The sequence below is a fragment of the Aquarana catesbeiana genome, linkage group LG07, assembly GCF_042186555.1.
Source record: "Aquarana catesbeiana isolate 2022-GZ linkage group LG07, ASM4218655v1, whole genome shotgun sequence".
NCBI classification, from domain to species: Eukaryota; Metazoa; Chordata; class Amphibia; order Anura; family Ranidae; genus Aquarana; species Aquarana catesbeiana.
Window position 1 is genome coordinate 343,661,350 of NC_133330.1, and position 17,951 is coordinate 343,679,300.

The following is a 17,951-nucleotide window of genomic DNA, read 5'->3' on the forward strand; positions in this document are numbered from 1 at the left end:
CCTTCCCTTCTCTCCCAGTCTCTTCTCCTTCCCTTCTCTCCCAGTCTCTTCTCTTCTCTCCCAGTCTCTTCTCCTTCCTTCTCTCCCAGCTCTTCTCCTTCCTTCTCTCCCAGTCTCTTCTCCTTCCTTCTCTCCCAGTCTCTTCTCCTTCCTTCTCTCCCAGTCTCTTCTCCTTCCCTTCTCCTCCCAGTCTCTTCTCCTTCCGTTCTCTCCCAGTCTCTTCTCCTTCCTTCTCTCCCAGTCTCTTCTCCTTCCCGTCTCTCCCAGTCTCTTCTCCTTCCTTCTCTCCCAGTCTCTTCTCCTTCCTTCTCTCCAGTCTCTTCTCCTTCCCTTCTCTCCCAGTCTCTTCTCCTTCCCTTCTCTCCCAGTCTCTTCTCCTTCCCTTCTCTCCCAGTCTCTTCTCTTCCCTTCCTCCCAGTCTCTCTCCTTCTCTCCAGTCTCTTCTCCTTCCCTTCTCTCCCAGTCTCTTCTCCTTCCCTTCTCTCCCAGTCTCTTCTCCTTCCTTCTCTCCAGTCTCTTCTCCTTCCCTTCTCTCCCAGTCTCTTCTCCTTCCTTCTCTCCAGTCTCTTCTCCTTCCTCTCCCAGTCTCTTCTCCTTCCCTTCTCTCCCAGTCTCTTCTCCTTCCCTTCTCTCCCAGTCTCTTCTCCTTCCCTTCTCTCCCAGTCTCTTCTCCTTCCCTTCTCTCCAGTCTCTCCTTCCTCTCCAGTCTCTTCTCCTTCCTTCTCTCCCAGTCTCTTCTCCTTCTTCTCTCCAGTCTCTCTCCTCTTCTCTCCCAGTCTCTTCTCTTCCCTTCTCTCCCAGTCTCTTCTCCTTCCCTTCTCTCCCAGTCTCTTCTCCTTCCCTTCTCTCCCAGTCTCTTCTCTTCCTTCTCTCCCAGTCTCTTCTCCTTCTTCTCCCAGTCTCTTCTCCTTCCTTCTCTCCAGTCTCTTCTCCTTCCCTTCTCTCCCAGTCTCTTCTCCTTCCCTTCTCTCCCAGTCTCTTCTCCTTCCCTTCTCTCCCAGTCTCTTCTCCTTCCTTCTCTCCCAGTCTCTTCTCCTTCCCTTCTCTCCCAGTCTCTTCTCCTTCCCTTCTCTCCCAGTCTCTTCTCCTTCCCTTCTCTCCCAGTCTCTTCTCCTTCCTTCTCTCCCAGTCTCTTCTCCTTCCCTTCTCTCCCAGTCTCTTCTCCTTCCCTTCTCTCCCAGTCTCTTCTCCTTCCCTTCTCTCCCAGTCTCTTCTCCTTCCCTTCTCTCCCAGTCTCTTCTCCTTCCCTTCTCTCCAGTCTCTTCTCCTTCCCTTCTCTCCCAGTCTCTTCTCCTTCCCGTTCTCTCCCAGTCTCTTCTCCTTCCTTCTCTCCCAGTCTCTTCTCTCCTTCCTCTCTCCAGTCTCTTCTCTCCTTCCTTCTCTCCAGTCTCTTCTCCTTCCCTTCTCTCCCAGTCTCTTCTCCTTCCCTTCTCTCCCAGTCTCTTCTCCTTCCCTTCTCTCCCAGTCTCTTCTCTTCCTTCCTCTCCCAGTCTCTTCTCCTTCCCTTCTCTCCCAGTCTCTTCTCCTTCCCTTCTCTCCCAGTCTCTTCTCTTCCCTTCTCTCCCAGTCTCTTCTCCTTCCCTTCTCTCCCAGTCTCTTCTCCTCCTTCTCTCCCAGTCTCTTCTCCTTCCTCTCCAGTCTCCTTCTCCTTCCCTTCCCTCCCAGTCTCTTCTCCTTCCTTCTCTCCCAGTCTCTTCTCCTTCCCTTCTCTCCCAGTCTCTTCTCCTTCCCTTCTCTCCCAGTCTCTTCTCCTTCCCTTCTCTCCCAGTCTCTTCTCCTTCCCTTCTCTCCCAGTCTCTTCTCCTTCCCTTCCCTCCCAGTCTCTTCTCCTTCCCTTCCCTCCCAGTCTCTTCTCCTTCCCTTCCCTCCCAGTCTCTTCTCCTTCCCTTCTCTCCCAGTCTCTTCTCCTTCCCTTCCCTCCCAGTCTCTTCTCCTTCCCTTCTCTCCCAGTCTCTTCTCCTTCCCTTCTCTCCCAGTCTCTTCTCCTTCCCTTCTCTCCCAGTCTCTTCTCCTTCCTCTTCTCTCCCAGTCTCTTCTCCTTCCCTTCTCTCCAGTCTCTTCTCCTTCCCTTCTCTCCCAGTCTCTTCTCCTTCCCTTCTCTCCCAGTCTCTTCTCCTTCCCTTCTCTCCCAGTCTCTTCTCCTTCCCTTCTCTCCCAGTCTCTTCTCCTTCCCTTCTCTCCCAGTCTCTTCTCCTTCCCTTCTCTCCCAGTCTCTTCTCCTTCCCTTCTCTCCCAGTCTCTTCTCCTTCCCTTCCCTCCCAGTCTCTTCTCCTTCTCTTCTCTCCCAGTCTCTTCTCCTTCCCTTCTCCTCAAATCTTTTCTGTTTTTCCCTTCCCCCGTGTTGAGATGTGGGATTGGGGGGTGATGGGGCACTCTTGGTACCCTGGTATTTGGGACCCTCGGTCCCTCCCCCCGGCTGGTTGGGGGTTAGGAGATTCCTGTCTGGGATGTCGGAATTCACAGAATGAATTTGCTGCATTTTCCTAGAAGAAGCCCTGAAACCTGACACTGCGGAGGTCTGTACTGACGGTTCCCGTATACAGGTAATCCCCTCCCCCACCATGGGGTTCTCAGACCACACACAGCCTGTGTGCCAAGTCTTCATTATATGGAATGAAGGCCGGGGGGGGGGGGGGCCATGGGCCTCCTCTCCTGGACTGAAACCGCTTCCTCTAATTTCCCTGCACACTGTGGGCTTCTCACAATGTGCATCAGAAGCTGCAGCAAGTCAGATAGAGCCCCGCCCTCATTTCCTGGCTGGAGGACGTCCAGCATCATCCAGGTCTTTCTTACCCTGTCTGGATTTTAGTTCCTGCAATGGTGCAGACTCAGCAACACATGTGTTGGGCGTTACCTATGCAAATCCAGGCTGCCTAGGAACGCCCACTCCTCCAGACTGACACCCGCCCATCAACACACTGTGATAACTGCCTAAAGTGCCAGCTGAGCCCTCTGCTCCTCCCACAATGCACTGATAAAAAGGGTGGGGCTTCAGGTATAAGATGACAGCTGAGCTCTCTGCTCCTCCCACAATGCACTGATAAAAAATGGGTGGGGCTTCAGGTATAAGATGACAGCTGAGCCTCTGCTCCTCCCACAATGCACTGATAAAAAATGGGTGGGGCTTCAGGTATAAGATGACAGCTGTGCCCTCTGCTCCTCCCACTGAAAAAAGGAGGCGGAGCTTCAAATATAAGATGACAGCTGAGCCCTTTTCTCCTCCCACAATGCACTGAGAAAAGAAGGCGTGGCTTTAAGTATAGAGTCATCTGTTCTGGGGTCACTTCTGGATTTTTTTCAACAACATTTAAAGTGTAGCTCCACTCAGCGACCTGACTGGTCCCTGGCTCCACCCCTAATATTCATTGGATTTCCAGTTCCTGCAATCATGGAAGCTCAGCATCACATGTGGGCGTCACCTATGTAAATATAGCCCGCCTAGGAACGCCCACTCCTCCAGACTAAACACCCACCCATCAACGCACTGCGATAATTGCTTAAAGTGCCAGCCGAGCCCCCTGCTCCTCCCACAATGCACTGGGGAAAGGGGGCGGGGCTTCAGGTATAGAATGACAGCCGAGCCTTCTGTACCTCCCACACTGAGGACGGAGGTGGAGTTTCATCATTTCACGTTTTTCTTCCCAGCCTGACTATCCCTGGCCCCGCCCCTTTTATTCATAGTTACAAAGTAGGCGAGGTTGAAAAAAGTCCAACCTGTGTGTGGATTGGATTTTACTTTCAATCATGGAAGCTCAGCACCACATCTGGGCGTTACCTATGCAAATACAGCCTGCCTAGCAACACCCACTCCTCCAGACTGACCCCCCCCCGCCCATCAAGGCGTCTTGATATTTGCATAGCTCCTCCTACTACATGCATCAGGACTGAGGAGTAGTGAGGCAGGGCTCTTTAATGTCAGGAAGCGATGTACAGCCCCCTGCCGGCCCCTCCCACCAGATATGATCTGCCTGCATTGCATAGAGAAGCTCAGAGACCCAGTGATGACATCACCAGGACTATAATAAGGCATGCAATGAAAATGGAAAGATTTAATTATATAAATGCAATTATCATGTTGACGAAGGAGGGGATGTGGATTCTGAACTCGCATGGACTCCCTTCCTCCTCACGCTCTGATTCTTCCTTCTTCTTTCACACTCTGTAGAGAAGGATAGAGATCTGTCTGAGAATTCGCTGGACAGACGTTTGTTTTGTCTGCTGACCGATGGGAGCCGCGTCCTCCATGGACACAGAACCCGTCTGTGTGGATTCCAGACCCGTCTGCAGGAAATGACTGGCTGGGGGATGGAATCTCCAATTAATGAGCCAATTCTTTACTGCTGAAAAAAAAATAAAATAAACCCGAATGTTGGCTACTTAAAGCAGAACTCCAGACACAAACATTCCCGCCACTTACCGGGGGGGAGGCGATTGGGCAGCTCGATAGTTGTAAATAATATAAATGTATTTCATGTGCATCGAACGTCTTTACAATCCCAAAATTCCAGGAGCATCAAAGCCAACGCAGTTTTACACTTCACTTTATTCACCACCTGCTGACCCGGCCTTTTCTAACACTCGTTATTCACAAGTACAAATCATCATTTTTTTTGCTTGAAAATTACTCAGAACCCCCCAAACATTTTTAGCAGAGACCCTAGAGAATAAAATGGCGATCGTTCATTTTTTTTTTTGTCACAGTTTTTGCACAGCAGTTTTTCAATTGCAATTTTTTGGAAAAAATACACTTAAACTGCTTGCTGCCCGCCCACCATCACATGACCGCGGGGCGGCTCTCGTTCTGGGTGGACGTCATATGAGGGTGCCGCGCGGGGACGCGCAGCGCTGCAATCATGTCCACGCCAGGACACGGCGCGACCCTGATCTCGGTAAGGAGTCGCATCCGCGGCTCTTTAACCATGTGATCGGCTGTGTCCAATCACAGCCAGTCACATGTAAACACGGAGATGCCGGTAATCGTCTCTCCTCGCCTCACACTGACAGAGTGTGGGGAGAGGAGAGCCAATCAGCGACATCTCCTCACAGGGGACAGCTAGGGAAGTAATCAGGTCACTGATCATCAATACCCTGATTACAATAAAGCAATACAGTGTCACCAATTAGTGCCCACCACTGCCCACAAGTGCCACCAATCAGTGCCCATTAGCGATGCCAGTCAGTGCTGGCAATCAGTGCCGCCTATCAGTGCTGCCCATCACTGCTGTCGATCAATGCCCATCAGTGTCGCTCATCAATGCCCATCTGTACCGCCTATCCGTGCCGCCTATTAGTGCCCATCAGTGCCGCCTATCAGTGCCACCTATCAGTGCCCATAAGTCCTGCCTTATCAGTGCCCATCAGTGACACCTATCAGTGCCCATAAGTGCGGCATATTAGTGCCTCCTCATCAGTGCCCATAAGTGCCGCCTTATCATTCAGTGCCACCTCATCAGCTCACAGCAACGAAGGTGAAAAATTAGAAAAGTAATAAAAATTTTTTTTTCAAAAATGTTGGTCTTTTTTTTTTTTTTTTTGTAAAAAAAAAAAAAAAAACAGCAGTGATTAAATGCCACCAAAAGAAAGCTCTATTTGTGTGAAGAAAATGATAAAAAATGTGTTTGTGTACAGTGTAGCACGGACCGCGCAATTGTCATTCAAAGTGCAACAGCGCTGAAAGCTTAAAAATGGTGCCTGGGCAGGAAGGGGGTGTAAGTGCCCGGTAGCAAGTGGTTAATGAATTTAAAAAAAAAAAAAACAATCTTTACCCCAATTTTTTTTTTTTTTTTTGTATAATGTGAACGATGATGTTACACCGAGTACATAGATACCTAACATGTCATGCTTTTAAGTTGCGCATGCTCGTGGAATGGCGCCAAATTACGGTACTTAAAGTGGAAGTAAACGTCCGTCTTTTGCTTTTTCCCCACAGATAACCCTATAATAAGGTTTACCTATACTGTAGGTAGTGTAAATATCTCCTAAATGTGCATGTTTTAGGAGATATTTAGTGTACATGCAGCCAGTGACATCACTGGCACATGCGCTCTGAAGGAACGGCCACCCTTGCCGTTTCTTCAGAGCCCTGTGCCGTGAACTGCGGCTCCCATGCGCGGGAGTGACGTCATCGCGGCTCCAGCCAGTCACAGAGCCGGAGTCCGCGAACCTGGAAGCAAAGCGGGTAAAGATGAGAGCGCCTGCAGCTGTGATGCTTCCTAGCACATTATACCTTTACCTTGTAGGTACAAAAAAAAACTGTCCAGCGGTTTACAACCGCTTTAAAAATCTCCATAGGCGATACTTTAAAAGTTTCAACAGCTTCCCAGTTTAGAGTTACAGAAGAGGTCTAGTGCCAGAATTATTGATCTCGCTCTGACGTTCGCGGTGATACCTCACATGTGTGGTGCGAATACTGTTTACATATGTGGCTGTGACCTATGTTTGCGTGTGAGCATGTGGGGATGGGGCGCATTAACATCATTTTTAAAAATTTTTACACTGTCTCTTTAAAAAAAAATTTTGATTCCTTTTGCGATAGCAATAAAAGTGAACATCCCTTGTGATAACAATACAGCATGACAGGTCCTCTTTATGGAGAGATCTGGGGTCTAAAAGACCCCAAATCTCTCCTTTGCCCTTAAAAAGCAAAAGATCAAAAAAAAAAAAAAAAAAAGGGGAAAAAATGTTGATCTTTTGCTTTAAGAGGGAAAAAATGGCCTGGTTTACATGTGGCCAGAACCGGAAGTGACATCATGACATCACTCCGGTCCTCCTACACCATAGAGATGAATAAATTGCTTTATTTACATGTGGCCAGAACTGGAAGGGACATCATGACATCACTCTAGTTCTCCTAGACCTTAGAGATGAAAAAATTGCTTTATTTACATGTGGCCAGAACTGGAAGGGACATCATGACCTTACTCCGGTCCTCCTAGACCTTAGAGATGAAAAAATTGCTTTATTTACATGTGGCCAGAACCGGAACTGACATCATGACCTTACTCCGGTCCTCCTACACCATAGAGACCAAAGAAAGGCCTTGTTTACATGTGGCCAGAATCGGAAGTGACAACATGACGTCACTCTGGTCCTCCTAGACCATAGAGATGAAAAAATGGCCTGGTTTACATGTGGCCAAAACCGAAGTGACATCATGACATCACTCCGGTCCTCCTACACCATAGAAATGAAAAAATGTCCTTGTTTACATGTGGCCAGAACCGGAAGTGACATCATGACATCACTCTGGTCCTCCTACACCATAGAGATGAATAAATTGCTTTATTTACCTGTGGCCAGAACTGGAAGTGACATCATGACATCACTCCGGTCCTCCTACACCATAGAGATGAAAAAATTGCTTTATTTACATGTGGCCAGAACCGGAAGTGACATCATGACCTTACTCCAGTCCTCCTAGACCATAGAGACCAAAAGAAAGGCCTTGTTTTCATGTGGCCAGAACCGGAAGTGACAACATGACGTCACTCTGGTCCTCCTAGACCATAGAGATGAAAAAATGGCTTGGTTTACATGTGGCCAGAACCAGAAGTGACATCATGACATCACTCAGGTCCTCCTACACCATAGAGATGAATAAATTGCTTTATTTACATGTGGCCAGAACTGGAAGTGATGTCAAGACGTCACTCTGGTCCTCCTAGACCATAGAGATGAACGGAGCCCGAAAACCACAGAAAGCCCAAAAAACACTGCCGCTTCTTAAAGTGACCCAGCAGCGAATCCGCTGCTTGGGCCACTTTTATGAGAAAGGCTGGTGCCTGAAGGAAAGAATGACACCAGGGTTATGGTGACATCTAGCTGCAGCTATAACTCTGGTATTTAACATCAAAGTAATGATGTATTTTACCAGTTAGTCGATCAGCAAGTAGTTATTAAAGCAGCCACAGCCTGAGTAGAAAAGCCTGCCCCCTTCCAGCATGGTGCAGATAAGGACCCTTCCCCCGCTATGTGGAAGCAGTGGTCTGCCTGCAGAGATGTGTATTTTTTTGGTTTCTCCACCAAGTACTAAGTCATGTTTTGCTTGGGGATCAAATACTTATTTTACTCACTGTATAAACATCTTCTTCTTATAATTATTGGATTTCTGTTTTTTTCCCTCTTGGTGTTGCAGGTTGAGGTTCTACTTGAGCTGTGCAGAGAGATCCGATCCAGCAGCCCTTCCTCCCTACAAAGACCCCCCAGCAGCTGCTCCATCTTGGCCGACCCCCCGGTGATCAAGGAGATGGTGACGCAGGAGATCCGAATGTTACTGCTGAGTGTGAGGAGCAAAGCGAGACGCCAGGGACTGTGAGTCTTCCTTCCACTGACACCAGTGATGGGGCACTATTCCTCCCACTGACACCAATGATATGGCACTATTCCTCCCACTGACACCAATGATGGGGCACTATTCCTCCCACTGATACCAATGATGGGGCACTATTTCTCCCACTGACACCAATGATGGGGCATTATTCCTCCCACTGATACCAATGATGGGGCACTATTCCTCCCACTGATACCATTGACGGGGCACTATTCATCCCACTGATACCAATGATAGGGCACTATTCCTCCCACTGACACCTGTTTGGTGATGGTGTGAATGAATGAATGACTTGTATAGCGCTGCAAATGCGTACTGAATCACCTCAAGGTGTAATGATGGGGTCCTGGTAGTTGCCTGTTTGGTGATGGTGTTATAGCTGGGGTCCTGGTAGTTGCCTGTTTGGTGATGGTGTAATGGCTGGGGTCCTGGTAGTTGCCTGTTTGGTGATGGTGTTATGACTGGGGCACTGGTAGTTGCCTGTTTGGTGATGGTGTTATAGCTGGGGTCCTGGTAGTTGCCTGTTTGGTGATGGTGTAATGGCTGGGGTCCTGGTGGTTGCCTGTTTGGTGATGGTGTTATAGCTGGGGTCCTGGTAGTTGCCTGTTTGGTGATGGTGTTATGACTAGGGTCCTGGTAGTTGCCTGTTTGGTGATGGTGTAATGGCTGGGGTCCTGGTAGTTGCCTGTTTGGTGATGGTGTTATGACTGGGGTCCTGGTAGTTGCCTGTTTGGTGATGGTGTTATGACTGGGGTCCTGGTAGTTGCCTGTTTGGTGATGGTGTTATGACTGGGGTCCTTGTTGTTGCCTGTTTGGTGATGGTGTTATGACTGGGGTCCTGGTAGTTGCCTGTTTGGTGATGGTGTTATGACTGGGGTCCTTGTTGTTGCCTGTTTGGTGATGGTGTTATGACTGGGGTCCTGGTGGTTGCCGGTTTGGTGATGGTGTTATGACTGGGGTCCTGGTGGTTGCCTGTTTGGTGATGGTGTTATGACTGGGGTCCTGGTGGTTGCCTGTTTGGTGATGGTGTAATGACTGGGGTCCTGGTGGTTGCCTGTTTGGTGATGGTGTTATTGCTGGGGTCCTGGATATTGCCTGTTTGGTGATGGTGTAATGGCTGGGGTCCTGGTAGTTGCCTGTTTGGTGATGGTGTAATGACTGGGGTCCTGGTAGTTGCCTGTTTGGTGATGGTGTTATGACTGGGGTCCTGGTGGTTGCCTGTTTGGTGATGGTGTAATGACTGGGGTCCTGGTGGTTGCCTGTTTGGTGATGGTGTTATTGCTGGGGTCCTGGATATTGCCTGTTTGGTGATGGTGTAATGGCTGGGGTCCTGGTAGTTGCCTGTTTGGTGATGGTGGTATAGCTGGGGTCCTGGTAGTTGCCTGTTTGGTGATGGTGTTATAGCTGGGGTCCTGGTAGTTGCCGGTCTGGTGATGGTGTAAAGGCTGAGTGTCTTAGGATAGTGATGGGACCCGCACTGTCCGTGTGTCACTTTGGGACCACTGTTCCACAGACGGCCTGAATACAGCCCAGGCTTTCCCCCATCTGGATTGTTTTCTGGTTAATCCCACCTGACCCGACCTATTCAGCATCTCCAGAACAACTTCATGTGTCCCAGGAGAATCTTTCGGAGAGGGTCTGTAAAAATGCTGCCCACCTCCAATACAATGGGCCTCTAATTGGAGATTTCATAGCAACTGGGCTGCCTTGTGAGGCATGCAATGCAAGCCGGAGGGGGCCACTTTGTTTGCAGAACAATAGAGCCATTCCTGTGTTTGTCTCCCGCGGTGTCAGCCCATCCATCCCATGTCTGGTATGCCCCCAGCACAGATAGAGGGTCACATTCTATTGTCTCTGTTCTTGTAACTGGCTGATCCCTGGCTGGGTGACGTACTTCACCCAAATTCCTAACATCACACAGCTGGGTGCTGACACTTCCCACCCGGTGATGGATTACTACCAGCTACTGATATATTTTACCTCAAATCAGAATAAAAAGGAGAAATGTACAGAAGTGTGAAAATGTTTAAGAAGACTTCCATCAAGCTCTCCATGTTCCTATAATGAGACGTAACCTCCCAGTCTTTGTAGAAATCTGACAACACTTCTTATTATATGGAAAATGTTGTGAAATCTTCATGTCTAAGGAGCACAGACCAGGCCGGATGTAGGTTCTGTGCTCTGTGTCTGAAACGTTGTAGAAGATAACACTCTATTCTAACGGTTGTAAATCGTTGAAGTAACCTAAAGTCCTAAAATGACAACATCTGCAGACGTTTGCCGATGGCCGGATTAGGAAATGTCTGTGTGTCTATAGGCCATTCCGGACAGAACCTGGTCAAACATTTTTTGGTGATGAACTGATTGGCTGTGATGAGCTGATTGCAGTTGTTTTTCCCAAGATAAGGGAGTTTTTGGGTTCTTCTCCATTCCTCCTCTGTAGGCCAGAACATCCCCGTTCATGGGATGTCCCAACTCTACAATGATCTTCATTACTTGAGGGGCCAGATTGCGTTTACATGGTTGGCCACCACCTAAAGTCTGCAGGTAACTGATACAGTGGATCCAGAAAGTATTCACAGCGCTTCACTTTTTCCGCATTTTGTTATGTTACAGCCTTATTCCAAAATGGATTAAATTCAATATTTACCTCAAAATTCTACAAACAATCCCCCATAATGACAATGTGAAAGAAGTTTGTTTGAAAATCTTTGCAAATGTATTAAAAATAAAAAACTCCCATGTACATAGGTATCACAGTCATTGCTCAATACTTTGGTGAAGCTCCTTTGGCACCAATTACAGCCTCAAGTCTTGTTGAGTATGATGATACAAGCTTGGCACTCCTATTTTTCAGCAGTTTCTCCCATTCTTCTTTGCAGGACCTCTCAAACTTCATCAGGTTGGATGGGGAGCGTCGGTGCACAGCCATTCTCAGATCTCTCCAGAGATGTTCAGTCGGGTTCAGGTCTGGGCTCTGGCTGGGCCACTTAAGGACATTCACAGAGTTGTCCCATAGCCACTCCTTTGTTATCTTGGTTGTGTGCTTGGGGTCGTCCTTTTGGAAGTTGAACCTTCGCCCCAGTCTGAGGTCCAGAGCGCTCTGGAGAAGGTTTTCATCAAGGATGTCTCTGTACATTGCTGCATTAATCTTTCCCTCAATCCTGACTAGTCTCCCAGTTCGTGCCGCTAAAAAAAAAAACCCACAGCATGATGCTGCCACCACCATGCTTCACTGTAGGGATGGTATTGGCCAAGTGATGAGCCATGCCTGATTTCCTCCAGACATGACGCTTGCCATTCAGGCCAAACAATTCATCAGACCAGAGAATTTTGTTTCTCATGGTCTGAGAGTCCTTCAGGTGCCTTTTGGCAAACTCCAGGTGGGCTGTCATGTGCCTATTACTGAGGAGTGGCTTCCATCTGGCCACTCTACCATACAGGCCTGACTGGTGGAGTACTACAGAGATGGTTGTTCTTCTGGATGAACCTGAGCTCAATTCTGAGTGTCATAGCAAAGGCTGTGATACTTATGTACATGGGATCTTTTTCGTTTTTTATTTTTAATAAATTTGCAAAGATTTCATACCAACTTCTTCCCACTAACCACCTATGTAAGGAACATTCTTCCCACTGATCACCAATGTAAGGAACATTCTTCCCACTGATCACCAATGTAAGGAACATTCTTCTCACTGATCACCAATGTAAGGAACATTCTTCTCACTGATCACCAATGTAAGGAACATTCTTCTCACTGATCACCAATGTAAGGAACATTCTTCCCACTGATCACCAATGTAAGGGACATTCTTCTCACTGATCACCAATGTAAGGAACATTCTTCTCACTGATCACCAATGTAAGGAACATTCTTCCCACTGATCACCAATGTAAGGAACATTCTTCTCACTGATCACCAATGTAAGGAGCATTCTTCTCACTGATCACCAATGTAAGGAACATTCTTCCCACTGATCACCAATGTAAGGAACATTCTTCTCACTTATCACCAATGTAAGGAACATTCTTCCCACTGATCACCAATGTAAGGAACATTCTTCTCACTGATCACCAATGTAAGGAACATTCTTCCCACTGATCACCAATGTAAGGAACATTCTTCTCACTGATCACCAATGTAAGGAGCATTCTTCTCACTGATCACCAATGTAAGGAACATTCTTCTCACTGATCACCAATGTAAGGGACATTCTTCTCACTGATCACCAATGTAAGGAGCATTCTTCTCACTGATCACCAATGTAAGGAACATTCTTCTCACTGATCACCAATGTAAGGAGCATTCTTCTCACTGATCACCAATGTAAGGGACATTCTTCTCACTGATCACCAATGTAAGGAACATTCTTCTCACTTATCACCAATGTAAGGAACATTCTTCCCACTGATCACCAATGTAAGGAACATTCTTCTCACTGATCACCAATGTAAGGAACATTCTTCTCACTGATCACCAATGTAAGGAACATTCTTCTCACTGATCACCAATGTAAGGAACATTCTTCTCACTGATCACCAATGTAAGGAACATTCTTCTCACTGATCACCAATGTAAGGAACATTCTTCTCACTGATCACCAATGTAAGGGACATTCTTCTCACTGATCACCAATGTAAGGGACATTCTTCTCACTGATCACCAATGTAAAGAACATTCTTCTCACTGATCACCAATGTAAGGAACATTCTTCCCACTGATCACCAATGTAAGGAACATTCTTCTCACTGATCACCAATGTAAGGAACATTCTTCTCACTGATCACCAATGTAAGGAACATTCTTCTCACTGATCACCAATGTAAGGAACATTCTTCTCACTGATCACCAATGTAAGGAACATTCTTCTCACTGACCCCTGATGAATTCATTTTTGTAGGGGTCCCCTGAGACCTGAGAATTACTTCTGGGGTAAAACATTTGAGAAAAGCTGATTTAGACCAATCTGAGTTCTTGCATCATCCATTAATTCTAACCAACCAGAATCCAGCTTTCAGTAATCAGGACAGCGATGGGTTGCTGTTGATTGGTTGCTGTGGGTCTCTGTATCCTGTCTGTGTGGATTTTCAGCTCTCTTCTACTGGTAAAGGTCATTCCCATTCAGCACAGTGAGGGCGGCTCTGATGAAATCTCTGATTGTGAAACACTTTTGTCTCTTCTGTGAATTAACAATAAGATGGCAAACTGCGTCCATCTGGAGTGTTCGGGATGTTTGTCTCTGGTAGAGAGAGAAAGCTGGGAATGAACAAAGACAGCACATTCCTGAGTCTGGGGAGGGGGACGGAGGGGTAAATAATGGAGGTACTTTTCTGGGTGTGTACTGACCACAGGAGAGACACAGAGACCCATTCTGATCAAATACAACCATCAAAGAATGATAATCCAGAGCAGCCAATCAGAGTTCAGTGTTCTGCTGTCAGATCTGTCAGATGATCCCTACATGTCCCTGCACCTTTCACCTAATTTACATAAATAGATGGAGACATGGATGGATGGATGAATGAATGGAGACATGGATGGATGTATGGAGACATGGATGGATGTATGGAGACATGGATGGATGAATGGAGACATGGATGGATGGATGAATGGAGACATGGATGGATGTATGAAGACATGGATGGATGAATGGAGACTTGGATGGATGAAGACATGGATGGATGTATGAAGACATGGATGGATGAAGACATGGATGGATGTATGAAGACATGGATGGATGTATGAAGACATGGATGGCTGAATGGAGACAAGGATGCATAAATGGAGACATGAATGGAGACATGGATGGATTGATAAATGGAGACATGGATGGATGAATGAAGACATGAATGGAGACATGAATGGAGACATGGATAGATAAATGGAGACATGAATGGATGAAGACATGGATATATGGAGACATGGATGAATGGAGATATGGATGGATGGATGGAGACATAGATGGATGGATGAATGAAGACATGGATGAATGGAGACCTGGTTTGATGGAGATATGGATGGATGAATGGAGACCTGGTTTGATGGAGATATGGATGGATGAATGGAGACCTGGTTTGATGGAGACATGGATGAATGGAGACATGGTTGGATAAATGGACACGTGAATGGAGACATGGATAGATGAAGACTTGGATTGATGGAGACATAGATGGATGGGGGAGTTTGCTTTAAGTATTAAAAATGAATTAAATAGCGATTTAATATTGTGGTGTTTAGATGCAGTTTAGTTCCTCTTTAAGTTTTTTTTTTTTCCTGCACTTGCTCCTCACGCTATAGGTCAAGACCGGGACAATTTTTGTTACCAGACTGCAAGACCTAGCCGATGCACTGGTACTGGCACCTTTTGTATTTTTAATTTTTTATCTTCATGTCTGTGTCCCTTGCAATTATATACATGTCTTTTTTGCACTTGGATGGAGGCTGTGGGTCTGGTCTTCAGCCTACCCTGAAGTTTAGGGGGGATGGTGTGTGACCCTCATGTTCCTTCCTCCCCTGCCTTGGAGGGGTCCCTCTTTGGGGGCCCCCACCAGACAATTTTTGTTGGTTAGCTTTGGCTGATCTCGAGGAGAGGGGTCTGCTGGGCCTTTTGACTAGATGGAACCAAGTGGACCTTTCACCCATTAGGAGTCTTGTGTCCAGGGGGGTCAGGGAAGGGTCCTTACTCTTTGAGGGGGAGGGGTCTCTCTGACACCCCCCAAGTGCACTGTTTCTCTTTCTGTGTGCTCACGTGCACTTTTTTGGTTCACTGTTGGTGTTTTTGCGCACTGCAGGCTCCAGAAATAAAGGATGTAAACTGGAGACATTCCGTGTCTTCTCCACAGTGGCCAGCAGACACCGAACCTCCGTAATGTCGCTGTAATTAGATTAGTGGTTGTTAAGTATTCTTATGCGGGCTGATTCCTCTGATCGCCTTCACTGTCGTCTAATCTCTTTATCCTCTTTGAGGTGGTAAGTGATCCAGAAATATTCTATTCCGCTGCACAGGACCTGCATAGAGGGACACAGCCGATAACACCGTCCTGTAGGCTGTGGCCCTGCCCTGTGGGTTCTGATCTTATTGTGGCCGCCAGCACAGAGCACCAAATTTGTGTGAACTTTAGTGGTTGATGTGTGTGTTTTTTTTTTTTTCTTTTAGTTTATTTTGGCTTGTGACTTTCAGTGCTGAAAACAAATGTGATAAGTAACAAAATAAAATAATGGCTCCATGCCCTTATACTTAGAATGTAGAAAGGGACCTACGGGGCCCATACAACTAGTTTGGGTCCAGTAGGTCTTTATTGTATTTGGCGAGATAAAAAGCCAACACAGTTTAGGAACTCAGAGTTTTCCCCTTCATCAGGGCCTATAGCAGAACTGAGGTCCCATTTACACCTCAGCATTTTGTACCTTCAAGCTTCAAAACGCTGGAGGAGAAAAAAAAAAAAAAACAATGATTGCCTATGGAGACGGCTCACATCTCCACTCCACTCCTGAAGCTCAAAAAAGTTCTGGAGGTTTTTCTTTAGCTCGAATCGGACAGATTGGTGTGTTTTTCAAGCGGTTTTTGTTCCATAGAGATGCACGGAACCACTTGATTTGAACATTTTTAAGCTTTTGGGCATGTTTTTCTGCTTAATTGCAATAATTAAATAAAAAAAATGAAATAATAAACAATATACTGTAAATTAATAATAAATTAAATAACCCCAACCCCTAACCTTAATATTAAACCCTAATAATAACCCCTAACCCTAATATTAACCCCTATTCTTTAACCCTAACCCCTAACCTAACAAAATAAATAATAAAATAAATTAATTAACCCCTAACTATACCTTTTAACCCCTAAACGCTCCAAAAAAAAAAGTTACAAATGTAATTCATTTAAAAAAATGAATGAAAAGCTGAAAAACATAGCAACACATGATGAAACAGATATTTTTCTCTATTGGCTAATAAAAAATGACAAAGCTCTGAAAATGCTTCAAAAATGCTCAAAAACATCTATAAAAAACTTTCAAAACTGACGCTCAGGTGTGAAGGCAGCCTAAACCTTCCTACCTTTTACAGCCAAGGAAGCTGCCATGTTTGTCTCACATACTTGGTTGACTATGAGTCCACAATAGGGCTTCCCTTAGGTCGGCCATACACGGTGATTTAAACCATTAATAGCCAGGCTGAATGTACCAGGTTGATCGATCGAAGCCTGACGGATTCTCTTGTGATTATTGCTAGCGGCTGCTAGAGTCGTCTCCCAGTAGGGATGGCTCCTCCCACGACCCTTGCCGGGGGAAAGAAATTTGCACCGTGTATGGCTGGCCTTACGTTTGCTGTCCTGTTTCCCCTGCAGTTGATGAGAGGGTATAACAGGCAGGGCATAGAGTGGGATGGGGGCCTATAGAAGATCCTGGCCAGGAGACGCTCTGGGTAATGCAAGAGATGCAGTGATGGCAGGACTGGCAATCCAGAAGCTTGCAGATGCAGGATCTTGAAGTGTAGTCAGGCAGAAAGGGGTAAGCAACAACCAGCCAGCAGAAGTGGAGAATTAGGAAACAGAAGCAGAGTCAGGGCCAGGTCAAGGTCAGTCTCAGATGAGCAGACAAGGTACCAAATCACCAGACTGAAGACCAGGTCAGGTCACAAGCCCTGGTCAGCAGCAGAGTGTAGAGATCAAGCAGAGTAAGGAGGAAGCCAGGTCAGAGCACAGGTGTGAGCACAGGGTCTGGTCACAGGTCACAGAAGCTGACAATCACCCAGCAATTGCCTTGAATTCCGCCATGCTTTAAATCGGAACCTAGGCACCAAAGTTTATTCCATGTGCACACAAATGTGTACATGCACAAGTTCATGCACTGGTCGGTGGCCTTGCTACAAGAGAGGGACAGGGTGCACACATGCTGTAGGAGATGGTCAGAGACTAGAGCTTTGGTATAAGAGATGGACAGGGTGTGGACATGCTGTAGAAGATGGTCAGAGACTATAGCTTTGCTACAAGAGGTGGACAACGTGTGGACATGCTGTAGGAGTTCATCAGAGATTACAGCTTTGCTATAAGAGATGGACATTGTGTGGACATGCTATAGGAGATGGTCAGAGACTACAGCTTTGCTATAAGAGATGGACAGGGTGTGGACATGCTGTAGGAGCTGGTCAGAGACTACAGTCTTGCTACAAGAGATGGTCAGGGTGCAGACATGCTGCAGGAGATGGTCAGAGACTGTGAACATGCTATAGGAGATGTTGGAGATTGGGGACATGCTTTAGGAAACGGGCTAGGGAAAGGGCAATAGGAAAACATAGACTACAGCCTGCTGGGGCCCTGAGGGCCCCAGAAAATGCCAAAGGGCCTAATGCAACCTCTACACCACAGGTTGGGCATCAGCCTCCTATATTTATCCTTAAACAAACCTAACACCCTTAATACTAGTTATTTCTAGTTGGCAATGCCAATATCCCATTGTGTATCCTCACTGTCCCTATTTCCAGGTCCTACAGTGCCAACATCTTGGTACCTAAACAAAATGATTCACGATTTCTGTTCCTTTTTTAATTATAGAAGTGTCTGGAAGGAAAGGTGTATGTGTTGGCCATTTAATAACTAATCGGGTATCATTATATTGC

General features: G+C 46.6%; 1 protein-coding gene across 5 annotated transcripts in view; it reads left to right on the forward strand.

Moving 5' to 3' along the window:
- Positions 1 to 17,951, forward strand: part of CCDC24 (coiled-coil domain containing 24) — a 67,121-nt gene that overhangs the window by 9,290 nt on the left and 39,880 nt on the right. For all 5 annotated transcript variants that reach the window (XM_073593971.1, XM_073593969.1, XM_073593970.1 and 2 more), the window contains one exon: positions 8,135 to 8,310. In XM_073593971.1, coding sequence (XP_073450072.1) covers positions 8,135 to 8,310 — 176 coding nt within the window. The remainder of the gene's footprint in view (positions 1 to 8,134; positions 8,311 to 17,951) is intronic.